General features: G+C 51.8%; 1 protein-coding gene across 1 annotated transcript in view; it reads left to right on the plus strand.

Annotated features, from left to right (window-relative positions):
• The window catches only part of SHB (SH2 domain containing adaptor protein B), a 151,830-nt gene that overhangs the window by 41,754 nt on the left and 82,676 nt on the right, over nucleotides 1-27,400 (plus strand). The window contains exon 2 of the mRNA XM_055351525.2: nucleotides 11,101-11,221. Coding sequence (XP_055207500.2) covers nucleotides 11,101-11,221 — 121 coding nt within the window. The remainder of the gene's footprint in view (nucleotides 1-11,100; nucleotides 11,222-27,400) is intronic.

Genomic DNA, 27,400 nt, shown 5'->3' on the forward strand with positions numbered 1-27,400 from the left:
AATTTGGAAGCGTTGGAGCTCAGGGCCTGGAATCCACCACCCTGGAGGCCCTGCCCTGCCCTGCCCCTGGTTTCCGCCCAGCACACCTTGCTGGGACCCTGCTGTGCACCAGGTGCTGTATTGTAATAAAAAGGAAACAGAGCTCCAGAACCTGCCTTCCTGGTGGAGTGGAAGCAGACAGGCCTACACATAGCTGCAATTCAGGGCAGGGTGGGAAGGGCCCTTCACCCAGGCATTTACTCACCCTGCCTGGCACATGCCAGCCTGCCTTGAGGAGGTGAACTGAATAATGCCCATCTCCCCTGGGGACCTGGAAGCAATGCAAGAGCAGGGGGAGGAGGCCTGCCTTTCCTCTCCTCTGTATCCCCAGCACAGAGCCCATTGCCTGCCACGTGGAGGCACGAGGTGATCGGACTGAACAGCGATAAACACCATCACAGACCTGCTTGACATCGCAAAGCCCTAGCCACCCTAACTTTCCTGTACATTAGAAAGCGCCGAGTACATGTGAGAAACAGACCTGTGAGGTTCAGGGTTTCCCAGCCTAGACGACGGCACAGGAGAAAGAGTTCATCAAGGCTTGGTTGCTGGAGGATACAGCATTATTTTAAAAAGTGAATCAGCATTTATGGAGCACCTGGTGTTAAGCGGAATATAATTGGGAGCCCTCAAACATGGGGCTGGTAATTGTGGCTGATGCCGCGTATCCTCAATAAAGAGAGAGTGACTCTTGGGGAGAGCAGCTGTTTAGTGCTGCTTGTGCCCTAAAGGGGCCTGGCCCAGCCTTTTAGCTCCCCTGTGGGAAATGTGCATGAGTCATCCTCATGGGCCCCATTCGGGGAGAAATGATCCTTCACTTAGTGCGGGTTCCCATGCCTCTGCAGCTGATCATTAAAACGCACTGTGCTGGCCCGATCTCGTGCTCCTCCAGGCCTGAGCTCTTTCTCCCCTTTAACCTTGGCTTCTAGCACAGGAAGCACACACAAGAGAGAGTGTGCACTTGGTGACTCCCGGGCCTTGGCTGGGGCACGGAGGCCTGACTTTGAAAGGTACCACATTGCACAGGAAAGGCCTTTGGCTCACAGGCGCTGCTGTTTTGCTTTTACATACTTTTCCTGTGAGCACACTGGAAGTTATTCTTACTGTACAGAGCCTTACGTTACCGTGAGAAAGCCTCACGGGCATTCCTGATCCTTTCTTGGGAAGGGGGTGGGGGACCAACAGGCTGTGCCTATCAGAAGCAGAAAAATGCCTCGAATTAAGCAGTCTAAAACCAGTTTGGGAGGCATGCTGTAAATATGTAGTTCAACAGATGACATAGGTCCTCTCATGGTTGGGATTTGATGGGAGTCTAGTTCTGTCATCCGCCCAGGAGTGTTCTGCTGTGTCATTTGTCTACTTGGAGCCTCTGGTGGCTCCTCATCAACATGGGGAGGGGGATAGTCTGGATTTCTGATGTCCAGGTGACCCTGGGCAAGACCCAGACTCTGTAGGCTGGATGGTGTGTTGAGCTGATGGTGATCACACCTGACACTGAGCACTTGCTGTGCACGACCCTGTTCCGAATACACCGTGTGCATTGGCTCAGGTAGGCCTTGCCCCATCCTCATTTCACAGATGAGGAAGGTGAGAGCAGAGGGCTAAATGATTTGTGGAACCATCCTGCACCTGTGACCCTGAGCTTAACTAGTACCTTCCCCTTACCCTTCCAGCCTTCAGCTCTGAAGGAGAAAGGAGAAGAAAATCTTGCACTTACTCTTCGCAACCAGGGCTGATCTGAGAGCTGGCTTAGTAACCAGCTTTCCTGATACCCTTCTCAGGCCCATTTTCCCTGTCCCTGGTAAGTGTCGCCTGAGGCCCCTAGGGGAGCACTCGTACCCTCTAGAGCAGGAAGCCTGAGAGGAAGGGCTGTCTGGCAAGGTGGACAGAGGTTGATGGAGTCTGCAGGAGAGCTGAGCAGAGCCAAGTAGGAGATGAGGGGCGGCTAAGTCAGTGGCTCCATGGGGACCCAGCCTGGCCCAGAGCCCACCTCCCACAGAGAGCTGTCCACAGTGATGGGTGGTTGGTCCTTGTAAGGGGAGGTAGGGGGGTTCTTCTGTGAGGCAGTTGTGGTGATTATACTCTGAAATTTTTAAAGATGATTTTAAGAGGAAAGTTAGTGGTATAGGCATTGAAGAAATCGTGTGGACTTGGGAGTTTGGAAACATGGGTTGGGTTACCTGGTCCTGGCATTAACTTTACTAAGTTCATCCCCACTCACAGCCTTCTGTCCCCAGTGGGTAAATGGTTTTCAAACTATGCATGGTGTCACTTTCTTCAGTGGTGCATGTGTAAGATTCCCTTTGCAGAAATCATGCACACACAAGAGTTTGAGATCTAGCAGAATAGACCATCCCCCAGGGATCCTTTCAGTAGTGGCTGCAGACCCCTCCCCGGGTGTTTTTGTCCTCAGGAGGGATGTGCTGGATTTTCTATCCATAGCCCCTGGCTGAAAGCACTTAAATTCTAGGATTGAGGTATTTCTGAGTTCAAAATAGAACCTCCCACTACTTGAGAGATGCTGAAAAGCCTGTCTCTACCACTTGAGGTTCTGGGGTAAACAGAGGGTGGAGCCAGGCTCTGTTCCCAGCAGCCTCCTACCCAGGACCCGTAGCTCACTCTGAGGGGGTGAAGCTGGAAGACAGTGGGCTGTGTGTGTGTGTGACGGAGAGAGAGAGGCCGAGCAAGCAGGCTTGAGAGGAGCTGACAGAGGCTGGAATTTGGAATGTGTTTTTCCTAACAAGTTGGAGCCTGCAGGTGTCTAGGCAAGCAGCTGTGGCCGTGGGAGGGGCAGGACTGGAAAGACCAGTGGTGACCACTTTAACCCCCCACACTCCCAGCCTCCTGACATGTGGGGCAGGTCGCTGTCAGGTCTGTAAAGGAGCATTTAGGACAGAACACCTTAGGTCAGTAGAAAAACGGATAGTGGCTGCTGGGAGACAGATTTCGGCTCAGTGTAGAGAAGACACTTTAGTGGTGATGGCCGTCCCAGAGGACTGTGTTGCCACATCATGAGCTCCCTGCCCCTGAAGGCATGTGGGTGGAGTACTTGGCAGGGGCCTCCGTGATGCAAGAGGGGGCTTAGAACTTTGAGGCGAGCCAGATCTTAGAAGGTAGAAAGCAAACCAATCCTAAATGGAGTGGAAAAGCGACCTCCCCACTGTCTGATTTCCAGCAGTTGCAGCTGAATGCATGAATGTAGCTAATTAATCTTTCCTAAATTAATCTCCTTACCATGTCAGCAGTGATTTATTGGCGTGCCTATAAGGAGAGTTGGTCTATGATGATAGTCAAAGCTGAGGACAGGAAGAGGCGAGTAGGGGGCGCTTGTGTGTGTACCTGCATGGGTGTCCCATATCCCTGAGTGGTGTAACAGTCTGGTGCTGTGGACCCCTCAGGGCCCTGGATGCTGGCCATAGGCAAGTCACACTTCTGTCTCCCAGCACACAGGCGGAAATGCCTTGAGACTTATGAGAGCTTCTCCACCACTTTGCCAGGTGCCCCAACTAGGGCATGAATCTTACCCAAAGCAGGCAAGGGGGGAAAAAAGAGCATTCACAAACATTTTCCTTTTTGTGTTTGAGAAATAGGACAGCTGTTGTCATGCATAATTGTAGCCATTTTCCCTGGTAATCACTGGGGCCTTGGCGGGGGTTTCTTTTCACGTCTTTGTCCTGTCTTCCCTACCAGATTTTCATCTTCTCGTGGGCAGAGACCCTGCCTCAAAGTGCTTTTGCCCCTCACCGCACTTACCTTCATCCTGGAGGTGCCACCTGCTCTGTAACAAGGACACGGCCTTTTCTTTTTAAATTACTGACACATCCTTGGATCATCTGATTATTTGCTCCTTACAACGTTTATGTGAAGCTGAGAAGGCAAACCACCCTGCTCCACTTCACAGGTGACCTGCCGAAACTCAGAGAAAACAGGTTGCACGGAGTTACCCAGCAAGGGTGTAGCAGAACCAGTTCCAGAGCTCCACTTGCCTGGACTGTCCCTGCCTGGCTGCATCCTTTCTGCACTGCCACCTGCCTTTCTGTATATTTACATAGCCTCAGGCAGCTGCTGCAGCCCAGCTGCCACTGGTCAGCCTTAGGACTTTGGAAATGCTGCCTGCCTCCGCCATGGCAGGGGTTCTGCAACCCACTTAGCCAGTCCTTAAAGCCAGGGCTCTGCTTGGGGCAGCTCAGACCTCTACGTCCAAGTTGAGTCTGGGCTTTGCACTGTATGTGCACTAGAAAGATACTGAGCGTGGCATCCAGTCAGCTGACCTTCTTCCCAAAGCAGAAGCCCATCTTAGAGCCTCTGTTTGGACACCCCACGCAGCAGGAGCTCCCTTTCCCAGGCAGCGTGTTCCTTTACTGGCTGTCAATGTGCTTCCTGAATCACCTGGCTTGTGTCTATATGGCTTCTGGGTCTGCGCAGAACATCTGTCCACTACCGCTTCTCTGAGTGGCCTCATCATTATTTGAAGCCCTCTCCAGACCCCCAAATCTCTGTTTCTTTAATGTCATCTTTGTTGGCATGGCAACAGAGCCTCCTTCCTGTGGACATCAGGCCTGCTAGGGCCTGTGTTATGGGGGGGTCCCAAAGGAGGACTGGGACTTCAGGCCTCGGAGTGGGGACAGAGGCACTTGTGCTGCTGCTGCCACCTCATGTCCCCAAATGCTATTTGCTCACCTTCAAGGAGCCCTCCTGACCCTCAGAGCTGGGGAGAGGGCCAGGGCTCCCGGCAAGCCAAGACAAAGAGCCCCAGGCCATCATTCTCTCAGAGTGACCCTCTCACAGTCAATGACAGGCCTGTGTCACACACCAAACCGCATTTTTAGCCAGGTGAATAATGAGTGTTGAATTACAATGCAGTCAACGCGTCGCATCTGCGCACCTGCCACCTTGCTAAGGTAAAGGAGAGAGTGTCTTGTTTTCACTGTTCATTACTGTGGCCCTAGACAGGGGGGCTTGCTTCATGACCTTCCTATGATGTGCTCAACAACACTCTGTGGGTGTATGTAATGTGATGAGGGGAGGCACAACTTCATCAATGATCATATTCTCTAAGAGATTAGCGGCCCCCGAACTGTTAAGGAAATTAATGTATAGTCTTAAAGGTGAATCAGTGAGAAAATGGTCTGACTGGGAGCATTGAGAACATTCTCAAGTGCATTCATATGCGGTTTGCTTTGGGGTAGAGCAGAAGTCAAGGGCCTGGCAGGAATCAGGGGCCTTGTGGGGTGCTGCCCCCTCACTTTCCAGGGAGAGGAGAGCAGCACAGAGACCCTTCAGCTGCAAGACACTCTCTCCTTTGCCTTAGCAAGGTGGCGGATGTGCAGATGCGACGTGCTGATTGCATCATAATTCAACACTCATTATTCACCTGTCTAAAAATGCAGTGTGGTGTGTGACACAGGCCTGTGCTGTCCCACAGACAGCAGGGCACATGAAGGTGACCATGGGGCAATAGGGACAGTGTGGGCCACTCGATCCTGGAAGATAGCAGCCAGTCTGCCTCTCTCATCCTTTTTTTTTTTTCTTTTGAGACAGAGTCTCGCTGTGTCACCCAGGCTGGAGTGCAGTGGCACGATCTCAGCTCACTGCAACCTCCGCCTCCTGGGTTCAAGCAATTCTTCTGCCTCAGCTTCCCAAGTAGCTGGGACTGCGGGCATGCACCACCACGCCCAGCTAATTTTTGTATTTTTTAATAGAGACAGAGTTTCACTATATGTTGGCCAGGCTTGGTCTCGAACTCAGGTTATATGACCTCAGGTTATCTGCCCACCTCGGCCTCCCAAAGTGCTGGGGCTACAGGTGTGAGTCACCATGCCCGGCCTCATCATTCTTTTTTATTTTATTTTTATTTTTTGAGACAGAGTTTCGCTCTTACTGCCCAGGCTGGAGTGCAGTGGCGCGATCTCGGCTCACCACAACCTCCACCTCCCGGGTTCAAGTGATTCTCCTGCCTCAGCCTCCCAAGTAGTTGAGATTACAGGCATGCACCACCAGGCCCAGCTAATTTTTTCGTGTTTTTAGGAGAGACTGGGTTTCTCCATGTTGGTTGGGCTGGTCTCGAACTGATGATCTCAGGTGATCCGCCTGCCTCGGCCTCCCAAAATGCTGGGATTACAGATGTGAGCCACTAAGCCCGGACATGTCTCATCATTCTTTTTAGCAGGTTTGAGCAATTTCAGCAGAGATTCCCTTTGCATTTCTACAGTGGCTCCTCTTCTGAAGTGCCACCAGCCCTTCCTGTAGCCGGGTGATCTTTCTAGAACGAGTTTGCTGAGAGTAAATTGGCCTTGGCCTGAAAGCTGCTGTGGGTTTCAAACAGAGAGCCTTGGCTTGCAAGATCCTCAGGGCTAGGATCCCTGTTGGGCCACCCCCCCCCCCCCCCACCCCATCCCTTTCGGGGTGGTGACAGGGCAGAAGTTTTTTTTTTTTAATTTATTTAAATTTTTATTTCCATAGGTTATTGGAGAACAGGTGGTGTTTGGTTACATGACTAAGTTCTTTAGTGGTGATTTGTGAGATTTTGGTAGCCCTCTCCCCCTGCACAGGCCGAATTGCTCAATCTGGAGCCAGCCCACATGATTGCAGAGGGGTTACCATTTCCTCCATGTCTTAGATCCTGGAGATGGCACGTTGGGTCCTCTTTTTCTCCAGTTGACCCCCAGGGAAGAAAGCAAAAGAGCTGCAGTTAGCACAAACTTCTTGCTTCACTTCAACGAACAGGGCTGAGCAATACCTGGGAAAAGTACAATTCCAGAGTAATATCTGGAGGCTTGTCTCTAGACTGGTGGGGAAGGGTGCTGGCTCTAGCTTATTGTTTCCCAAGCTTTCCTGATAAGGATCACCTGGCTTGCTTGTTAAAATACAGATTATTGGGGCTAGGAATCTGTTTCCTTAACAAGCGTTCCAAGCCATTCCTGTCTTCAGGCAAGTTTGGGAAACATTCTGTCTACTGTACCAAAAATAGCCTGTGGAAGAGGAGTGCTTTTAAGCAAGTTTAGTTTTGCACATAGTACATGAATAGGTTCTCCTTGTTTGAAAATGTTTTAACATTGCAGAGAAGGTCTCTTTTGACTTCCCCTAAGCACCCCATTCCAAGTCCTTCCCTCCTTCCCAAAGAGGGGTCAGTTTAGAGTGTGCATCTCCCAGATCCTTTCTTTAACTATAGAGATACAGGTTTCTGTTTTGTTTTTCATAAGTAGGTATCACGTTGTAGTTATTCTACAGCTTGCTTGCTTTCCATTCAGAGCTATGTCATGGAGTGCTATGCCAGCTCACACAGAGCAACTGCTTTTTTTTAATTTTTTTTTTCAGCCTGCTGCATAATGTTACATCGTATAGAACTAGCACAGTTTATTTAGCGATTCCTCTATTGATGGATGCAGTAGTTTCGGGTGGTTTCTCATGATTACTTCAGGCAGCATCCTTGCCCATGGACCCTTATGCACATTTGGGAATAAATACTGAGAAGTAAAATTGCTGGGTCAAACTTGGCGCATTTGGGGATTTTAATGGATTCTGCCCAAAGTTACCCTTGTAAGTGTCTCCACCCAAGTACATTTCCACTGAAAGCATGTGGAGAGGACCCAATTCTGCTCACAAGTGCAGCTGTCCCACAAAAGCAACTAAAACTCTCACCAGTCCATAGGGAAGTGTGGCCAAGGGGCAACACCCACCTTCCTCTAGTCCTTTCCTTTGGGATGAACAGTTGCAGACTACTTCCTATCACAAAGTGAAGTTCCTAAGATAAAAACACAGGGACCCCAGCAGTGTGCGTTCCAGAGAGGAGGCATGGAGAGGCCATCCCCAGGCCACTGCTGGTTTGCTAGGTGACTGTGACAACGCCCTGCAGTGGGCCCTGTGGAAAACAAGGGGAGGTCAGAGCAGGTCTCCAGGAGGACAAACCTGTGGAAGCCCCATAGGGGCTTTGGGCTGACCTGGGGTCTGTAGTTTTGTCTGAAAGCAAGAAAGGTGCTTGCCTGGGATTTAGCACTCATCCCAAGAGGCCAAGCAAATAAAAGATGACGTGGCTCACTGGCTAAGCAGCCGCACTCTACAGCCTTTTTTTCTGCTACTGCTCAGCTCTGCCTCTGTGGCTGCCAGGTCTCTGCCAATCTGAGACTAAAAGGAAAGCTGCTTGTGGACTCAGGTGGCCTGGCCTGCAGAGGAGTCCCGGCTGGCTCCCTTTTGGTTGAATTGTTCAATTAGATATACAGGAGTTGTCCACTAACTGGGAAGTTTTAAAGCAAAGCAAAAGCAATCCTGTCAGAAATCCAATCTCACATCTGGAGAAAACTCATTCCCTTTCTTTTAGCTCAAAAAAGCAGCACGCTTCACACAAACCTTCTGCCTGGCCATCTGGACTGGCGGTGAGCCCCAGACAGCTTGGACAGTGGTCACACTGCCCAGTCCTGATGGCTGGGGCCCATGGTACTTCACAGGGCACGCTGGTTGACTGCCTGCTCAACTCTCCTAACACCTGGTTGAATTTTTATTCCCAAAACTAGGACATCATTTTGCAAAAGATCAGACAGTTCAGTGTAGTGTTTGCCAAGTTTCAGGTTGCTCAAACCTCAAATTTCTTTCCCTCCACCAACCTCACTTTGAAGTTCAAAAGCAAATTGATTAAATATACATTTTAGGAACTTTCCAATTTGCTTCTTAAACTAACAGAATTCTAGACTTTTTTTTTTTTTTTTTTTTTTTTTTCAGTGGAAGGATTTTCAACTGTCAGCAGACACCAGGGGCTTTTCCTGGTTTTAGGATTTGTACATTTTTACTGAAACGGAAGTAAGTGGAGCAGGCAGCTCCGGCTCCATGACAGCCTGAGCTCAGATCTCATTTTAATTAGAAAGTATAGGTAACACTTGCTGAATCACAGTCCTTCCAGAACTCCTGTCCCAGGGCAAACAAAGATTTGGTGTATATCCTGCAAACCTCTGTGTTTGCAAATTACAGAGCACTTCTGAGAGCTGGAATGGCGATTTCTAGATTACTATGGAGACTGCAACCCAACTGCCTCTCCCACCCCGCCAGCAAATCTCCCCAAATGATTTTGTTTTCCAGGGGAGACATATTTTCCCTTCCTTATTGCAAAATAGATGGAGCATGTTCATGTTGAAGAGAGACAGTGAGGAAATCTGGGACAAGAAAAATAAGATTAGATGTCATCCACAGCAGCAACTCATTTTCTCCATTTGGATGTCTGGCCCCTTGAACTCTGAGACACAAAACCCTGCACCTGACCAGCATCTGAACTGTTCCGTTTGACAGCAGTTTATGTGTATAATTTTCTCCCTAATGCATTCTGCAAATGGTAGAGTAGAAATAGCAAATGAAAGACATTGCAAGGCCTAGCTCTCTCCCACCCCTTCTTTCCCCGGCCTGGTGTCATTTGAGCTCAGTGAGTCTCAAGAAAGGCTGCCATTACAATGTCAGCATCTGGAAGCCACCCCTACTGGGTCCCCACTGGGACTCAGAACCTGAGCCACAGCCACGGAGAAAGCGGTGGAGTAGCGGCAGTGGGAGCCATAGATGCTCCAGTGCTGGGCACTCTGGGCTTCGGTCTTCACTGATGAGCTTCTCTTGTTTGGGGAGCAGTGACCGCTGTGTGCTAAACCTCCCGTTGGCCTCCAGCCACTTGCCAGGGACAGAGCTGCTGCCTGCTGTCCCTTTCCGAGCATCACATTCCTGGCAGCTGGTGGTCACTTGCTCACCCTGCCAGGACGGCTGCCACAAGCTGCCATTTACCAGGCAGACAAAGGGGGATTTTCCCTTACCCTGAGTTTGCAGGCCCCTCAAATGCCTTACATTCCAGGAGCTGGGAGAGAGAGCAGGCTCCTGTGGCTTCTAATTAAACCCACAATTTAAATAACAATTCATGTAACCCCAAGGGTTGAGAGGAACGCTAACCTACCCCCTCCCAAGAGAAGCAGCCGGGTGGCACTGGCTGAGGAGCTGAGGGCTTGGTCTTTGCCAGAAATGTGACCAAAAAGGGCAAGAGGGAAGTCCCAGGGCAAGTTTATGATGAAGCGGGGCTAAGCAGGAGGGGCGTGGATTCGGTGGGTTTTGTGCCTCTCCTAAAGATTAGGAAGTGAAAAGAGGGAGGAACACTTGCCATGTTTAATTGGAGCCTGCAATCGAGAATTTTTACTCTTCTCCAGGGAAAACGTGGAACGGTGGTCTCTGAAGTGTTTGAATCCCAGATACTCAGGTTCTCATGGGAGTGCCCCCCACCCCCAGGTGACTCACTCTTTCTCTGTGAGTTGGAGAATTTTTCTCTGGGGAGAAGAGGCAGGGGCTGTATTCTGGACTACAGACAAGTGGGGAGCTCAGGCAGGGCCCTGGGAGGCGGAAGATCTGGCCAAGCCTCTGCTCACACTGGACCTCAGTTTACCCATGTGTTGTCGAGGGGTCTTTGGGTTTGTTGCTTTCAGGTCCCTACTGGCCCTGGCTGTCGATCCTTGAGCTGCTTTTGTGTTTTTATTTGGTTTGTCTGGGGCCACAGTGATCTTGGTATGTAGTTGATCTCACCAAATTGTTGTCTGATGACCCAAGGCGTGGTTGTGTTCCAGGTCTGGGGAAATGGAACGCCGAGCTAATTATCTCTAGACAAACTCTTCTGTGCCTCAGTCAGTACCAGGAGCATGTCAGCATTTCTAGGCTTTCTGTGATCTCGTTTCCAACTTTTCCTCCACTTCCATTCCATTAAACCGAGCAACTCACATTCACTGAGGATGCCCTCCAGGTTCTCGCCTTCATGCTTAGTGTGCGTTGTTACCTTCACCAGATGCCCTTCTGTTCTCACCTCACTGTGCCTGGAGCTAGCCAGGCATGCACGAGCTCAGAGGGCTCTTCCTCGCAGTGGAGCCCTGCCAGTATGGGTCCCACTTGTTACCCCTGTGAGACGTGGAGCTCCCTGAGTCCGGGCGCTGGCTTTGGTTCCTGCCTCCCCTGCCTCTCCTTGCTCATCTAGCTGAGGCCCAAAGCCTAGCTGTGAAGAGATGTGAAACAAGAAAGCCAAAGGTGGACTCACACCTGCCATCTTCCTCTCTGCAGGTGACCATAGCCGATGACTACTCAGATCCTTTTGATGCCAAGAATGATCTCAAGAGCAAAGCAGGAAAGGGGGAGAGTGCTGGCTACATGGAGCCCTATGAGGCACAGAGGATCATGACAGGTAAGTGGAGCTGAAGCGCAGGGGCTCACAGCTGGGGTTGTAGGGGTAGAAAGGGAGTGAGGGCACTGCTGGGTGGTCCCCAACCAGCCTCAGTGGGGGCATGGTGTGTGCTTTCAAGTTGGTAGGTGGGAGCAATGCTGTATTAAGTCTTCCCCACAGTTTACCTGCTTATGTTTCACCTATATTAGGAAAAAAACTGGCCAGGCACCATGAGAGTCCAAATACAAGGATATCACGTGCAGTTAACCAAAGGTAGGGGCCAAGAAGTAAGTGGGGAGAGGAGGGAGAAAAAGTAATTCTATCAGAAATTTCTGAGTGAAGAAAGATAGCATTTGAGACATAAAACTTTACTTAGAGCTTCCTAGTAGGCAGGGCAAAAAGGGAAGCAGGCTGGGTCACCTGGCTTTCATTGCTTAGTAGAAGAGAGCTGGCCAGATTACTAGTAGAGACAAAATTATTTCTGGCCGCATCCCGAGAATGCTTTGTTTTGGAGCTGGAAGCAGCATAAATAACCCTGGTCTACATGACAGGGTTACAGGAAGCATGGAGACATTCCCCCAGTGGCTGTTTTCCTGTTGGCCCTTGATGACAAAACCTTGTCAAAGCAATTGTGTGGAGTCAAGAAGAATGTGGCTGGGTATGCAGCATCCTGGGGGCCTATTTTAGCCAGGATAATACAACGCGTGGAGCATCTTTAAGAAGTGAAGGGTTAGCAGACATCAGTCATCTTGTAGGCAGGATTGGGGGGAGGTCACAAGCAAAAGGGAAACCCCTGTTGTGGCTTCTCCTGGTTCAAGAGGGCAGGCCAGACACTGAAGAGCAGCCGCGTAGGCTGCCCCTGTGACCCCACACAGGCAGGGCCATGGGCAGGGGCACATCAGCACATTGTGCTGCAGGGTGCAGGAGAGTGGTTGGGAGCAAGTTTGGGGCTGCCCGGGCTTTGGAGGCCTATCGAATTGGTACCCTGTGTATCTGGACACTTGGGATACAGATACCTCTTTCTGTGGCCCTCTTATTGTTTGTCTGGTTTTTGTTTGGTTTTTTGCATTCCTGTCTTTGAGCACCTTCTCCTGATTCCTTCTTGAATTAGGAGAAAGAAGGGAGAGGAAGCGGCATTTACTGGGCACTTAGCGTGTGCCGGGTCCATGTCCAGCGTCAGCTTATAGGGCTGTATAGCCGTGCAGGTTGATTGTTGAAGGATCTGGGTGCACCTTCTAGGCTCTGCCTTTGCTGTTCTCTGCCTCCTGCTCCTCCTGTTCATGGAAGGAGATTCTCTGACCACCAGTGTGGCCTCCAGAACACTTAGACACTTTGTGAGGGCCAGGGCAGAGAGCAGTGGACCAGAGGGACTTAGGTCCAGACTTCTGGAGCGTCCCTCTCATGCTCACTCCCATCTTTCTAATCTCCTCTGGCAAAGCAGCCTCAGCGGGCAACAAGAGGCCAAGAGTTGAGCTTGTGTTTGGAGCTGGGGTCCTGAGGGAAGGCAGCCTGTTGTCCTCCAGTGGCTCAGGGAAGCAGGCTGGCTGAGGGAGTCCTCACCACAGATGTGATGCATGCCTGGGCCCTGCGACAACCACAGCCAGTGCATGCCCTCACCTCCATCAGGCTTGGTGAGACACCAGCTCTGTGGAAGCCCCAGGACCAGCTCCAGCCCTTGGGCTGTTGCCTGCGGCCTGCACCTCCCTGCAGCTCTGTCAGTCTTGCATTCAGCAGGCGTTGGCTCCGGTTTAAAGGAGCAGTGGTTACAGGAGCGACTTTGGGTCATGTTCAGAACGTCAGGGTGGGGAGGGATCATTGAGGTCATCTAAACCTAACAGCCTCATTTTACAGATTGGGAAACTGAGGTTGGGGGGGACAGAGACTTGCTTGAGGACGCACAGTGAATTGATGGCAGAGTACAAAGTATGGCCTGCGCTTTGCAAACTTTGGGGTGGGGTACTGAAGGAAGTGTAGTGTTTGCATCAGATGCTGGGGCACCTAGACATGAGGAAATGGCAGGAGCCCCTGCCAGGGACCAGACTCCATGCTGGACACTTTGACATATACCCTCATTAAGCCTCATTATGTTTCTTCATCATGAGGCTGAGGGAAACTGAGAAGTTCGGCTCCTTTCCTGGAGTCGCACCGATAGAAGTAAGTGGCTTGCCCTGAGTGCAGAACATGGGACAGGGGCTGAGGTCCCATGGAGCCACAGGCAGGATGTTGTTACAGGAGTCCACACTCGGGAATGGAAGGGGGATGGGAGAGGGCATCTGCTGGGAGCCCCAGTCTCATGGAGGGTTTGCCCCTGCCTGGTGCCTTAGGAATGGAGCCGGAGTCCCCTCCTGGGTGCTGCTGAAGACTTCAAAGGTAGTTGTTCATCTGGCTAGAAATGATCTGAGGAACTTCGGCTTTTTTTGAGACAGGGTCTTCCTCTGTTGCCCAGGCTGGAGTACAGTGGCATAATCTTGGCTCACTGCAACCTTCGCCTCCTAGGCTCAAGCAGTCCTCCTGCCTCAGCCTCCTGAGTAGTTGAGACCATAGGCACGTGCCACCGTGCCAGGCTAATTTTCTTGTAGTTTTAGTAGAGACGGGGTCTCGCTGTGTCATCTAGGCTGGTCAGGACTGAAGCAATCCTCCCACCATGGCCTCCTAAAGTGCTAGGATTGCAGGCATGAGCCACTGCACCGACTTTGCCTTTTAAATGAGGGTACACCCCATGGGGTTAGGTCCAAGGCAGGGCAATTTGATTGAGACAGTTTGATTTAGAACCTCTTAAAGACCTCATGCATTCTCTCTCCAAAGAAGCATTCTAGCATATGCTGCTCTGTGTTTGCATCCTAGCTTGGCAGCTGTGCCCTAGTTTACCCACAATTCTTGTTTTTAAGAATATAGGTTATTAAAAGGGGTGATTTCTGTTTGTAACGATCCTTGCTGAAGCTCCCTTTGACTCAAAATTATTTGTGTGTAATTCTTTGTGGCGTCACCCCAGCGATTGATGGCAGGGCTGCTTGTGGGTAGGATGAGCCATCAGTGCGTAGATGCTCCAGGAGGCTTGCAGAGCTGACATGAAGCTTTTCGAAGGGGAGATGGTGGGGGAAGAGAGAGTGGTGCTGGTGATGGCAGTGGAGTGGGAGTGGCATGGAAAAAGTTTAACCTTTTAGAATGATCCTTTTTGGATGATATTACATTTTATATGTATGTGAGCGTGTAACTTGTAGTTACAGGGCATCATCTTGAATAAGTAAGCATAACGCTGACAAGAAGGCTGTGCCCTCCGTGTGCCGCAGGTGGCGTACCTGTACAGGAGGAGCCTGGGCTGGAGTCAAGCAGATATGGGACGGTCACTTGCCACCTGAATGACCCAGGGACCTCGGTTTTCCCCTGCAAAGCAGTAGCCTCAGAGCAGGCAGTCATTAGTGCTTCTAGCCGCTTTGGGCTGCTAACTGGCTGTGCGACGATGGGCAGCACGTTGTGTGCCCCCATATTTACTTACGTATGGAATGAGGGGCCGGTGATAACAACAACGGGGAGGCAGCTGGTTAGCTCTCTAGTACTTGCTTACGGCACTTGATGTCAGTTCTTAACTGGGTCCTCACCATTACCCTTTGGAGTATAGGCTGCCCACTTGACTAATGGAGAAACCAAGGCACAGAGAGGTTAAAAAACTAGCCCAAGACGTCCCAGCTGGTAAGTCAGTTGAGGGGCTGACTTCCTAGCCTGTTTGAACCATCATGTGGAACATTCTTTCCAGGGCCTCTCCAGCCTTGGTGCACTGCAGTTTGGTTTTCAGATTCCCCAGCATAGCCGTCTTGGGCAGTGATTCACTGACGAGGCTTTGTCCTCTGTGTCCCTTGGCTCCATGCAGCAGGTGGTGGGGAGATTGGCCCAGCCCTGTGGACTAAAGCTAGGATGGAAGGCGTGAGGAAGTGTGCCTGTTTCTCCCAGGGGCTCCTCTCACCCGTGCCATCTAAATGCCTCAGCTTATCCTCTCCACAGGCTCCAGTTTGTATCACCTGCAGGCGGTATGTTCTGCTTCCAAGATGGATGCTCAGCCCTTCACAAACCTCCGAGCCCAATTGTCTGGGCCTCACTTGCCATCCCCATCGCCTCTCTCACCCCAGCAGCATCTCTGGGGGTGTCTTCTTAAACCCTGCAGCTCTATGGAACCTAGTTGGAGAACTAGTGACCTGGTCCAAGCTTTCTTTTTTATAGATAGGGAAACTGAGGCTCAAAAAAGTTATAATCCTTTTGAGATTTTTTTTAAAACCCACTGATTAAATGTGAAGCTGTCTTGTAAACCAGTGAACTGCCTATCCCCAGAGGTATCAGAGCAGAGGCAAGACAGCCAGCATTGGGCAGTGACATGAAAGGGAGTTGAGTCTCAGATGGGTGGCTGGCTCAAGCGACTTCTGAGGTCTGCATTAACCCTGAGCTCCCAGGATGCCATGTTTCACTGTGATCTGCGTTTCAAGCAGAGTGACTCACTAGTCACCCGGGACCAGCCCCACAAAGACAGCACCTGAGACCAACTGAATAGGAGGCATCTGGGTAGGGCTGGCAGCTTCCTTTCTCAGTGCTGGCCTGGCTAATTGTTCAGTCCTATTTCCCCATTTCATCTTCCTTGACTCGTCTCTCAAGATCAAATTCTGGTCTTGGCCTTTTCTATGCCCTGCTGCCCATCTGGGCCTCAGTTTCCTTGTGTTCAATTTAAAGAGAAAGTACCAGAGCGTTTCTGGGTTTCCTTCATACCCCATCATCTCTGTATTTGGAATCCCCAGGCCAAGCCTCGTGTTGAGGCAGTGATCAGGCAGCTAGCTTCACAGCCCCTTCTTTCCCTCTTCCCCAGGTCTTGATCCCAGGCTTAAGGTCCCCGGATGCATGAAATCCTGCTGATGCAGCAGGAAGGGCGCTGGACACTGATCAGGCTGACTTGGGTGCCTGGATGGGTCAGGGTGCCTAGCCCACTGAGGGCCTTGGTGTCATGGTAAAATAGGGCCTGTGATCCTGATGCCCATGTGGAAAACAAACTTTGCACATGTGCATAAGATTGTTGTTATTGGAGGACAGAGGGCCTGTTTGTCCTTCCTGTGGAATGCTGTGCTGTTGAATTCTCTAGTTATTCCCTGTAGGATCAGCTACCCACCTGGAAGTAGGTTGCACCCTTGCCAGTGCTGGAGCAGGTGGTCCCTGGGCCCTCTGCAGTACACTTGGTCATTGCAGGGGCTCCAGGCCGGGCTGTGTTGGAGACTGGACCGAATAACCTGGGCAGATACCGCCACTGTCCTCCAGGAACATCCACAAAGCAGATAGGCATGGACCTGGAGTGGTCAGTGGTGGGTGCACTGAGATGAGCATGTGGCTCTCCAGGAGTTCAGAGGAGGGAACAAGGGCTTCCAATTTGGGTGATCCAAGTAGAGTGGGTTGTGGGAGGTGGCGGTGATGAGAACTGAGTCAGGCATCCCAGGCCGAGGGAAGAGCTTGAGAAAAGCATAGAGGTGGGCCCTTGTTGCTAGAGAGGAGTGGCTGGAGATGAGGCTTTTGATAGGATAATGATAGGAAAATCTCATGGGGCAAGAGCATGTAGAGACTGACTGGGATCTGGAAGCCCAAGTTAACCTAAAGGCACAGCGTGTTTTTGTGCCTGAGATCGTCTCTTCGCTGGCCTTCAGCCCTAGGAATTCTCAGAGGTACCCAAGGAGTTATGGTGGCATGGATGACAGTCACTAGCTTTTGCAAAGGGCTTCCCTGTGTGCCAGGCACTGCTCCAAGTACTTTCCAGGGATTAGCTCATTTAATCCTCGCCTATGAGGTATAGGGATGTTCATCATCCCCATTTTACAGAGGAGAATACTGAGCCTCAGATTAAATAAGCAGCAGAAACAGAACCAAGAAGCACCTTCTGGAGCCCTCGCTTACAACTAAAACACTCTCACATCTGTCCTGTGTTCCCCAGAGAGTCTGAGGAATAATTGGAAAATTTAGTTACTTAGGCCGCCTTTTTAGATGTTACTAACCCTTCCTCTGGCATCCTTTATAAAACTGTTCAAAGTGTCATCTCACAGGATGAATCTTTAAGCATTAATTGAAAGCATTTTCACATAATTTTTAATATGTAAGCAATTACACATTAAAAAGTCCTTAGCATGTTTTTATTATTAAATCAACTTTATAGCCTAATAAGAGGAAATTAAAGTCATTTCACACAGAGCCCCCCTGCTTTGACGTGGCTGTTTTCCTTGCTTACAACTGGCCTTCTGCCCTTTTTAACTGTGTGCTAGTGGGCACGGTCCAGATGAAGCCAGTCACTGATTTTAAAGGCAAGAGGGGATTTTTTTTGTATTTTCTCATCCTCTGGTGTGGCCTCTTCTAGTGGCAACATGCTCTCTGGGAGAATCATGGGGTTTATCATGTTAAAGACGATGTTCCAATTGTGGCCTCTGTGTTTCAGGAGAAAAGAGGCAGGAAGTACAGGTTCTAGCCTTGGCTCTGCCCCTGGCTCTGCCCTTGGGCAGGTTGCTTCTCTTCTCTGGGCTTCAGTTCCCTCATCTCTAAAATCAGATTCTGCCTCCTTCACTGGGTGTCAAGAGGATTCTTAGAGGTCATGGGTCTGGAATGACTTCATAAACCCTTTGGTTACCCGCCTCTGCGGTCACACTGGGCTTCTCCAGCTGCCCTTGTCAGGCCTGGTTCTAACAGTCCTGAGGGTCCTGCTCCACCCCCAGCCACCTCCATGTGGCATCAGCCTCAGCCCCTCCCAAAAGCATGCATGCTGCTGTCTCTGCTCTCAGGACAGACAGGACACCATTCTGGACAGCCAGCTCTAGAGGCCCTTCCTAGGGCTCCTGTTCTCTCATTCTGGAATGAACTCTCCCGGAGATCGGCAAATACTTCTCAGAAAAAGGAGCCTGTGAGTCTTGCTTGGGTGTCAGAGAAGCTGCCTCTGGCCACCCTGCCTGAGACTTCAGCCTTCCTCTCATATTTGCCGTCAGCCCAGACCCCTGGTTCCAGGCAGCACTGTTCCCCTGACAGCTGGGAAAGCAAAGGGCCTTCTGTCTGGATCCTGAGTCCAGGCCATTCCCAGCCCCAGCTCTGCAGTGCCGTGGACTCTGCTCCCAGGATGTCCACACACTTGCCTCCCTGCACAGCTCTGCTCCCCAAAGCCTGTACCCTGAGCCCCCTCACTTCCTTCTGTCCTGCTGCCTCTCACCCTCTCCAGGCCTCAAGCTCCTCCCTGGCCTGCCCTCCCCACCAAGACACCACAGGCTTCAGCCTGTCCTGGTGGTCACAGCTCTCCCCCAGCTGGATGACGGCAGGATGGAACTGTCCTTGAGGAGCAGTGCTTCTGGCCCCATATAGGCTTCCTGCCCGAGGCCCAGAGAGGGTTGTGCACTAGCCAAGTTTACACAGCAGCAAGCCACAGGGCGAGTCTCCTGACTTCCATCCTGGAGCTCCTGGGCTTTATTTTGAAATGTTGTGAAATCTGTTGTCACATCCTCCTGCCTGGCAGGTAGCAGGCTTGGTCATAGACTGTGCAGAGTTCCCTGGCTGGTCTGTCATTTACCAGAATGACTTACCTACCGGACAGGAAGGAGATCATCAAGTGTAAATAGATTTTGTGTTAGTCACCTGATGACTTTCCTATTCTTAAGAAACAGCAGGGCTCACACACCCAGCCCAGTGGTGCTCACCCGCAGAGCTATGGGCGGGGAGAGAAGTGGGAAGCCTGGGTTTCCATGGCAACCAGCGGGCCCACTCTAGGAGCCGCTTCCTATTCTCTCACCCCTGCTCCCCTCTTGTCTTTGGCCCCTGACACTGAGCACGTTCAGGTTTTCAGGAAAGTTGCAGCAGGCCTGGAACAGGCCAAGGAGAGCAGACAGTCATTGATAGCACCCCCGCTGTGGGCTGAGGGTCCTTGCCCTCCAGGTGCTCCTGTCACATGGGGAAGGTGGACAGGGGCCCAGAGAACACTCGGTGTCTGTGGTATAAAACAAACTAAGAAAAATTACACTGGAGAGAGAAATCTCGTCTTGGAGAACACAGAAGAAGGAGTGGTACAGCCTCTGGGACCAAAGTGTGCTGCACAAAGAGGGCAGCATCCCAGCAAAGCCACACTTGAGGTCCTGACTCAAAATGACCTTCTAAGGGAGGCCTTCTGGCCACTTATCTTACATTTCCACCCCTCCCCCACCTCTCTGATGTTGTTCCTTAACACTTGTCATTATTTAGCATATTACATACTTTTTTTACATTTTCCTTGTTTGTTATCTGTCTCACCGCTGAGATGTGGCCTTCACAAGGGCAGAGATATAGGTTTTGTTCCCTGTTGGAACCTGAAGTACCTGGTACAAAGTAGGTTGTCAGTAAACACTGGTTGAATGAATGAGTGCATTAATTCACTCCAGGGACCCGGGCTGGTCCACAGAGTGCTGGGTGCCCCTCAGGAGCCCAGGGACCTCCTATCCTCCTCCAAAGAATGCCAGATCTGGAAAGTCTGAGTTTAGCCACTTGCTAGGTGGGCAGGGAGGCTGCCTTGGCGTCAGGGTGGGAGTTGGGTGGGCATTCTGACCAGTTCTGTCTCCGCAGCTGGCGGACTGCATAGGGATAGCTGATTCTGCCTCTTCTCCTTCCCTCTCTGGGCCGAGAGCTCCGTGAAGGAAGGGACTGGTCCTCACCCATCTTCATTTCTCTTTTGGGCCCAGTAAATATTCACCGATTGAATGAATGAGTATAGGAATGCAAGTCTGTATGGAGAAAAAAGAAAAGGAAACAAACAAACAAACACTCACTATAAGCAGCCTCTCCCATTCTGCTGAGACTTGCTTGCTTGAAGTCACAGGGCCTGGGTCAGGGGAAAAATGCAGTGCATTCATTCATTGACTGGGTGGCTATTTGCGAGCACCTGCCATGTGCTGGTACCGTTCTCTGCTCCCGGGTCTATGCATGAACAAAACAAAGTTGTTCTCATGGAGTTAACAGTTGAGTGAGGGACCAAGGTGGCAGTTGCCTACCCACGATTCCCTGAAACTCATTTACTAGATGCTGTGGCTCCGGGTTATCAAGGGCTGGAATTCAGGTGCTTTCTCAAAGTCAGGAGCTGAATGGAGACTTGTCCCCAGGGCCAGGGCCACCTTCAGTAGGAAGGATGGTCTCAGTGCCATCTTCTGGGGATAAGGGGGACAGCTGTGGCCCAGTGGCTGGCAGGTGAGTTCCTCTGTCCTTGGCCCCAGTAGAGGAGCGCGGGCCCTGAGGGTTGCCATTGGTTTTCCCCGTGCTGCTGGCACTAAGCCTCGTAGATGTGAGAGCCCAGCAAACAGATTGCAGTCCTGCTGAGCGTTTGTCAGCGAGGGCTCAGGCCCCTCGGAACATATCCCTAACTCCTTGTCTTTCCTGGCAGCTGTGAGAGAAATGTGCATTTTACCCAAGGTAGAAATACAGGAATAGGAATGTGAAATGGAGTTCACCTCCCCAAGCCTGCCTCAGCCTTGCATTTCAGAATACCAGAGAGACATTAAAAGATCTGAAAGTGCAGAAACTGATGGAGATACCTGTCCTGAAATAGGCTCAGGGAGACTCAGATTAATCTGCAGCAAAGCTCCTGCATCCTGTACCCCGCCCAGCTCCCTGCGTGCTGGGCAGGGTGTGGAAACCTTGCGGAAACCCACACTGCAGGGGTGTGGCACGATTAGGAAGTCATTTAGGAAAACAGGCCCGCCTGGGAGTGTGGGATGGAATCTTGCAGCGCCTAGCAAGAGGCAGGGAGACAGGTTCTATGGTTCCTAGGCTATAGCCATCATCTAGGCCAGGTCAGGTGCTGCGGAGTCAGGGTGGGTGTGGTGGAAGGGCCCACCAGCCAGTGGGTGCTGTGTGGAAGGGAGAGGAGAGGGTGGGATGACACCACCAGTGGGGTCCTCTGTTAGTGGGAGGATGGGAAAGTCAGTCACCTGATGGGGCCTGTCCTATCTGAGTAGGGAAGGGAGGTTCCTGGGGAGGAGTCAGAGTTGAGATGTGATCACCTTTGAGGTGGGAGCAGCCAGCTAGGTGCTTGGGAGAGATTGAATGCATTCATGTGTTAGGGAAGGTGCTGGAGTCAGATCAGAGGAGGGCCCCAAACTATTCCAGGGACCTGGGGGCCACCATGAGAAGTCCTGGACTGTGTTTCTGGTCTGGGGAGAGGAGTAGTATGCAGGGAGTGGCCAAGGAGACAGCCGGCCACAGTTCCTGCCTTTCAGAAGCCTGAAGGAGGAGATTCCGTGATTTGCCCCACACCCTATTATTTGACTAATTAATTAGTACTCTCCTCTAAGTAGAGCTCAGGCTGGCTTTCTGGAAACTTACAGAGATGACAGAGGTCTGTGTTTAAAGGGTACCTTTTATAGATGATACCAGGACTCTCCCTAAGGCTCTGAGAGGAAGCAGATGAGATGATTTCCATTTTGCAGATGAGAAAGCTGAGTCCTGGTGGCTGACAGGACTTCTGGCCCCTTCTCCCTACAGGGATCACTGCCTGGTGATGCAAGGGAGGGATGCTGAGTAACAGCAGGTCTGAATCCTCCCTTGGTGGTGGCAGTGTAGCCAGTGCCTCAGGTTCGGTACTCTTCCCCATCTCCTGGAGAGTCCCGCCTTCTCCCTTTCAGCCAGCTTGGCCCGTTTGTGTTCCTGTGGTTAGTGAGGGCTGGCTGTGGTCCTTTTCCAAAACAGGCAGCTGAGCAGAAGGAAATAAAATGCCACCTCTTCACTCTCCCTTTCAGGGTATAGGTGTGTAATTGTACCTGGCCACCTTAAAGCACCGAAAGAGGGGCCGTCTCCCAAGCCCAAGCCTCAACTTTTGGGCCTCTCTTTTCCTACTGCCCACGTCACCCCGTTCTGTCCATATGCCGACACAGCCCTCACCATGTCCACTGTGATGTATCTGCTAGACTGGGAGCCCCTGGAGGGCAGGATGACAGGACAGGCCGGGGCCAGGGTGTCTTGTGCTCAGACTGTCGGTGCCCTGTGTTTGAGGTTTTGGCCTGGAACTTTCTGGTGAAGAATGTCCCGTCATTCAGAACTTGCTGGTTTTGGTGGAATGATGTGTGCACATGGTGAGTAAACATCCCCCACAAATCTCTCAGCTCCCAGAACTGGGTCTCATGCCTGCTGGGCCGGCTCACCTCTGCCCTGGCCAATGGGGCAGTGCGTATCCTGTCCCTGGCACCTCAGCTGATCTCTCACTTGCTGGCCTGTGGCCCTGTTCCCTCCCATCTGCTAAGCCTCGAGTCTCTGTGTGGACGCTGGCACATGCACTCATGTGCCCGTGCCCCCAGCCACACAGCCCTCCATGAAGCTACCCTCTCTGGCAACTCCTCACCAGGTCAGGGGCCTTCCAAGTCTTCATGCTGCCCTAGTGGGCCTCTCTTGGCCCCTGGGTCCCCCTTCTGCCCCTCAGGCTGGGTTCTGGAGTCCTCAACTTCCTGAAGTGAATGGCCTTCATCATGCCTGCCTTCAGCTCTAGCCTCTTGCTGCCCAATTCAGAACACCTCTGGCCTGGTCCCCCCACCTTTGCCAGCACAGCCCTGGGAGGGTGGGCTGGGGGGGCGCCCACCTCCTCAGCAGATCTTTATTCACTCGGCTCTACCGCGGCCCTTCCCTTCCGAGTCCCACGCAGCCCCCAGCAGCTCAGGTTCACCTTCCCCAGAAGCCTCTGTGTGCTTCAGGCTCCCTGACCTGCTGCTTTCCCCAGGTGCCTGTGGCTCAAGGCAGAACCAGGCCAGCTGGCATTCAGTTTTCTGCTCAGGTGGTGTTTATTGAAGCCCTGTGTTCTCATGCCCTTCACAGCATCTCTCCTAAGCCTCCCTAAGGCCCAGGGAGGGAGCGCCTGGGTTGTTCCCACTTGCCAGTGAGAAACCTGGAGCAGAGGCTTCCGCAACAGCTGGGGGCCTGGGAGCACCTCCAGGAACCTGGGAGTTGTGTTCCAAAGCCCAGGCAGGAGCAGGGCAGGCAGTCAATGGGCCGGATGGACCCTGGGCTGAGGGAAGCACATGGGCCTGAGATAGATCCCCCGGACCAGCTCCTGCCCTCCCCAGTAACAGAAGCAGAGGCCTGGAGCCAGGAGGCCTCCAGCAACAGCCTTACCACCCCACACAATTGGGAACCAGCCAGTGGGCGACAGCATCCTCCCTTCCTTGACCTCTTCTAGGATTTGCTTCCGTTTCTGTGCTGTGTCCTTTACCTTACGGAGAACTGTTTCTGCTGAGTGAGTCTTTACTGGGGGAAGGGTTAGTGCTGAGCCACTGAGTGGCCTGCTCCGGTGGGCACTGAGGGACATAGTACAGTTGGGACAGTGTCAGAGCTGTGTAAGATAGAGGAGGGGCAGCCAGGCCCCATGCTCCTGTCCTCCCCTTCAGGGTGAAGCTCTGGAGGGTCTTCGTGGAGCATCCATGGAAGCCCTGCTGTTCTGGGCACTGCAACGAGCACAGGGGCTGGGAGGTGGAGCCCACCTTGGCCGTCCCCTCAGGAGGGCTGTCCACTGGGATGTGGCTTATGACTGCTGTCGTGTGGGTGTAGAACCCTGCCCTTGTGGGACAGGGAGCCGCGGGGAGGATGTGGCCCATTCTGCTTGTTTAGGGGTGGATGTTGGTTAGGACTGGGTGGGAAGGGTGGTGGAAGCAGGTGCAGTGAGGGGCATGGCCTAGCCCCAGGGTTCAAGGGTGGAGTTGGAAGGAAGTGGAGGCCTCAGCCTAGGACAGAACCCAAGGAAGTCCTGTGTGTAGCTGAAGGGGACTCAGAATTGTGAAAAGCACCCACGTGGGGCAGGTCCCTATGCCTTTGGCTCGCCCATCCCTGCCCCCTTCTCACTCTCATCCCCAGCACAGCCCAGGCTGCCATGCAAAGTGAGCTGTCCTCCAGCTGATCCTCAGAGGAAACTAGACAATATTTTTAATTATTGTCTAATTTACACCCAGAAATTAGGAGGAAGGGCTTGGTCCTTATTAATAGCCCAGGCTGTTTACCCCTAGACTTGAAACTAATTTTCATCTGGACCAAGATTTGTTGTAAATTCCCAAGGCTCCGTACTAATAAAAAGTTTCTGGCTGCCTTTTGGGCCCCAGCCCTATGCCCTGGGCCTGGCTCCCAAATTTGCAGAAATGTGTGATTTCTTGGGGTGAGACAGGGTGGATCTTAAAACTCACGGTCTCCACCCCGGGGAACTTGATGCAGGGTCCTGGATTCTGCAGGATCTAGTACTGCAGTTAAAATTCACAGTCTGGTTTTAGCTCACTTTTTAACTGAACTGTATGTGATGCTGTTGGAAAAGCTTGAACTCGGGCATTAGAACCTTTCCCCTCTCTGGAAATCTTCTTTCACAGAGAGAGAATTTTAGAGCCAAGCTAGGTTGGGGGACTAGACAGATGATGGTGGGGCTAGGGTGAGGAGGGTGTGGGAGGAGGGTTCTCACAACTGTCCCCTGAATGGTGGCCTGAGCTGAAGTCCTAGCCCAGGGCCCCTTCCAGTCACTAGGATGCCTTCTCATGTGGTTCACGTGGTTCGGTAGTGTTCTTTCAAAGCAAGGCCTCCTGCCCTGCCTTCCCCTGTAGGAACCCTGTCCAGGTCGGTCAGGGTTCCTGTCCTCTATGTCCTCTGCAGGGAGTGATGGCTTTTCCACCTCTCTGTTTAAGCATTTAGGAGGAAAACTCTTTGTTTCAGGACATGGATGGCTTTGTAGAAATTTCTAATTAATATTGTCAGATTGTTGGCATTTCTCTAATTTCTTCCAAGACCGTGGCCTTCAGTTATATGTGTGGGGTTATTGCTATCACCATTTATATTTATTTCTCCTTTTGCTGACTACTCATATCTCATTTCATCCTCAGAACAACCCTGGAGGCAGTCCTTGCTATCCTTTTTTTAAGACAGACAAACTGGAAAACCAGAGAATCGAAGTGACCCACCCAGGGTCAGCCAGCTGTAGTGCCAGGGCTTGAGCTAGGGTCTCTTTGCTATATCACATCAGTCCCTGTCCCCTTCCCCTCCCTTCCATTAAAAAGAGTCTGTGTTCAGAGCCAGGTCCTGTGAGGTGGGATCAGGGTGGATGAAAGTCACTCACCACCACTTGTGCTCTCTGGAGCTCATGGGGAGGATGCAAATGGCCTTTTCTCTTCTCTCCTGTTCATCTCCTTTGGGCTGTTATCTACAGAGGTCTCAGCGGGTAAGTGTGGGTGAACTGCCAAGCGCTCAAGTCATTGTTCTAACTCCATGGTAGACGCTGGGAGAGAACCTTTCTGCCAGCAAGGATGTGGCCTCCAAGGGAACTAACCCTAACCCTCTGTGGCCAGCCAGTCTCCTCCCACTCTAAGAGGCTGCTTGTGCCTCAGTGTCCCTGGCACCTGGTCTCACCATGCAGCAAGGCAGGACCGCAGAAGACCTAACTTGGAGAGTATCGAACCCAACCCGCCTGGACATGGCTTCCAGGTCAAAGCGTCCAAAGGGCTTGGCCTGGAGAAGCCATCCTTGGCTGAAGGACAGAACTGGCCAGGCTCTCCCCAGCCCACAAAGAGCCTTTCATGTCTTCCCATTCAGGGTGAGGAAAGGCATAATTGTGTCTGGAAAGAGCCCTGGGTTTGACACTAGCCATGGAGCTGTAATTATCGTCTTTAATTACACGATGGTGCCTTTGCCAGGAAGGTGTGCTTGACGATTCACGATTATCTCCTCTACTGACAAGGGTGGTTCCGTCTCCCTTTGTAAGTACTGATGTAAACACACAGGCTCACTTGAGATTTCAGGATTACCAAAGAGCCATTCAGAGTTGCCTACCTAAGGACCCCTGCCTTTCAGAGGAGAAAGGGGCAAGCTAGGTATCAGCCATGCAAGTGCTTTCTTGCCTGCTGCTGAAAAAGAATGTCTGTTTACCTCTGAGTTGACTTGATCTCTGAAACTGAAAAAAAGAATAAACTCTTCCCTGATGCTTAAAATAAAAAAGGAAGAGCAAAAAGCCATGTAACAGTGCCCCATGCGTTTACATACCAAGCACATCCCTGCTGATTTGATTCTCACACCACCCTAGCGAGGCAGGCAGGACACGTGGTGCTATCTCCATTGTATAGATGGTGAGATGAGGCCTCAGAGAGGCTAAGGGAGTTTCCCGAAGTCACATAGGAAACCAGGACTCAAGCACCCTGCCAGCACCCTGACTAAAAGCCAGGCTTTGGCACCTGCAGGGCAGTATTTTGGTTCATTTTGTGAGATCCCTCAACCCCAACTCACTCTGGGGCTCCTATGTGGCAAGTAAAGCCCCTCAGCCTTGAGGGGCTTCTGAGGGCCAAATGCCGTGCACTTTATAGGACTGAATTGAGGGGCAGCCCCCAAAGACTTTGGAGGCCAAATCACACTACATTCCCCAATGGACTGTACAGGTTAGCCCAGCGTTGCAGACAGAATCAGCCCACCCGGCCTCAGAACAGCGCCACCGGGGAATCAATACACAGTGCAGAGGATGGGAGGCTCAGTAGAATGCCCCCGCCCCCTGGCTGTGCTCACCACATTGGGTCAAGGTGAAGGGCAGGCTGCCCTGAAGATCCATGAGTGCAGGGCCTTCCAGGGTCAGTTGGTACCATGGTCAACATGGGGAAACAAGGGCAAGGTCGTGGGTAGTGGTGAAAATGCGGATTCCTAGGCCCCATCCTGTAGAGGCCCTCACTGAAGCCCGAGAACTTGCACTGTAATACATGGCTCCATGGCTCTGGGACAGATGGTCCCATGGTTAGAGAGTCCCTGCTTTAGCAAAGAGCTTAGGCCTGGGGTCTCCTTTAGTTGTTCGAGCTGTGGTCTGGCCTGGCCTGGTCTGCCAGCAGCAGCAATTCTCACTAACTTCTCCCTCCCTCTCTTTTCTCTCTCCACTGCCTGTGGGAGGGATGGACATCCATTCTGTTGTCTCCTTGAACCTACCTGTGCAAGTCCTGAGGACCCAGCCCTGGGCCTATGGAAAGGAATGGAAACCACCCACTCAGGTGTGGTGCCCCAGCCTCGTGGCTCTTCTTGTCAGCCTTCACAAAGCTGTGATTCATACTGGAATCTTGTAAATCTCTGAATGGCCAAATAGAACAGGGCTGGGGGTAGAGGGCGTGGGGTGACTAGTGGAGAGAGTCATGAGCTGGAGGCTGCAGGAGTGAATTGCAGCTCCTCCGACACCCGGTTTGAGCTTGGACAAGGCATGCCTCA

This window comes from Gorilla gorilla, chromosome 13 (genome assembly GCF_029281585.2).
Source record: "Gorilla gorilla gorilla isolate KB3781 chromosome 13, NHGRI_mGorGor1-v2.1_pri, whole genome shotgun sequence".
NCBI lineage: Eukaryota > Metazoa > Chordata > Mammalia > Primates > Hominidae > Gorilla > Gorilla gorilla.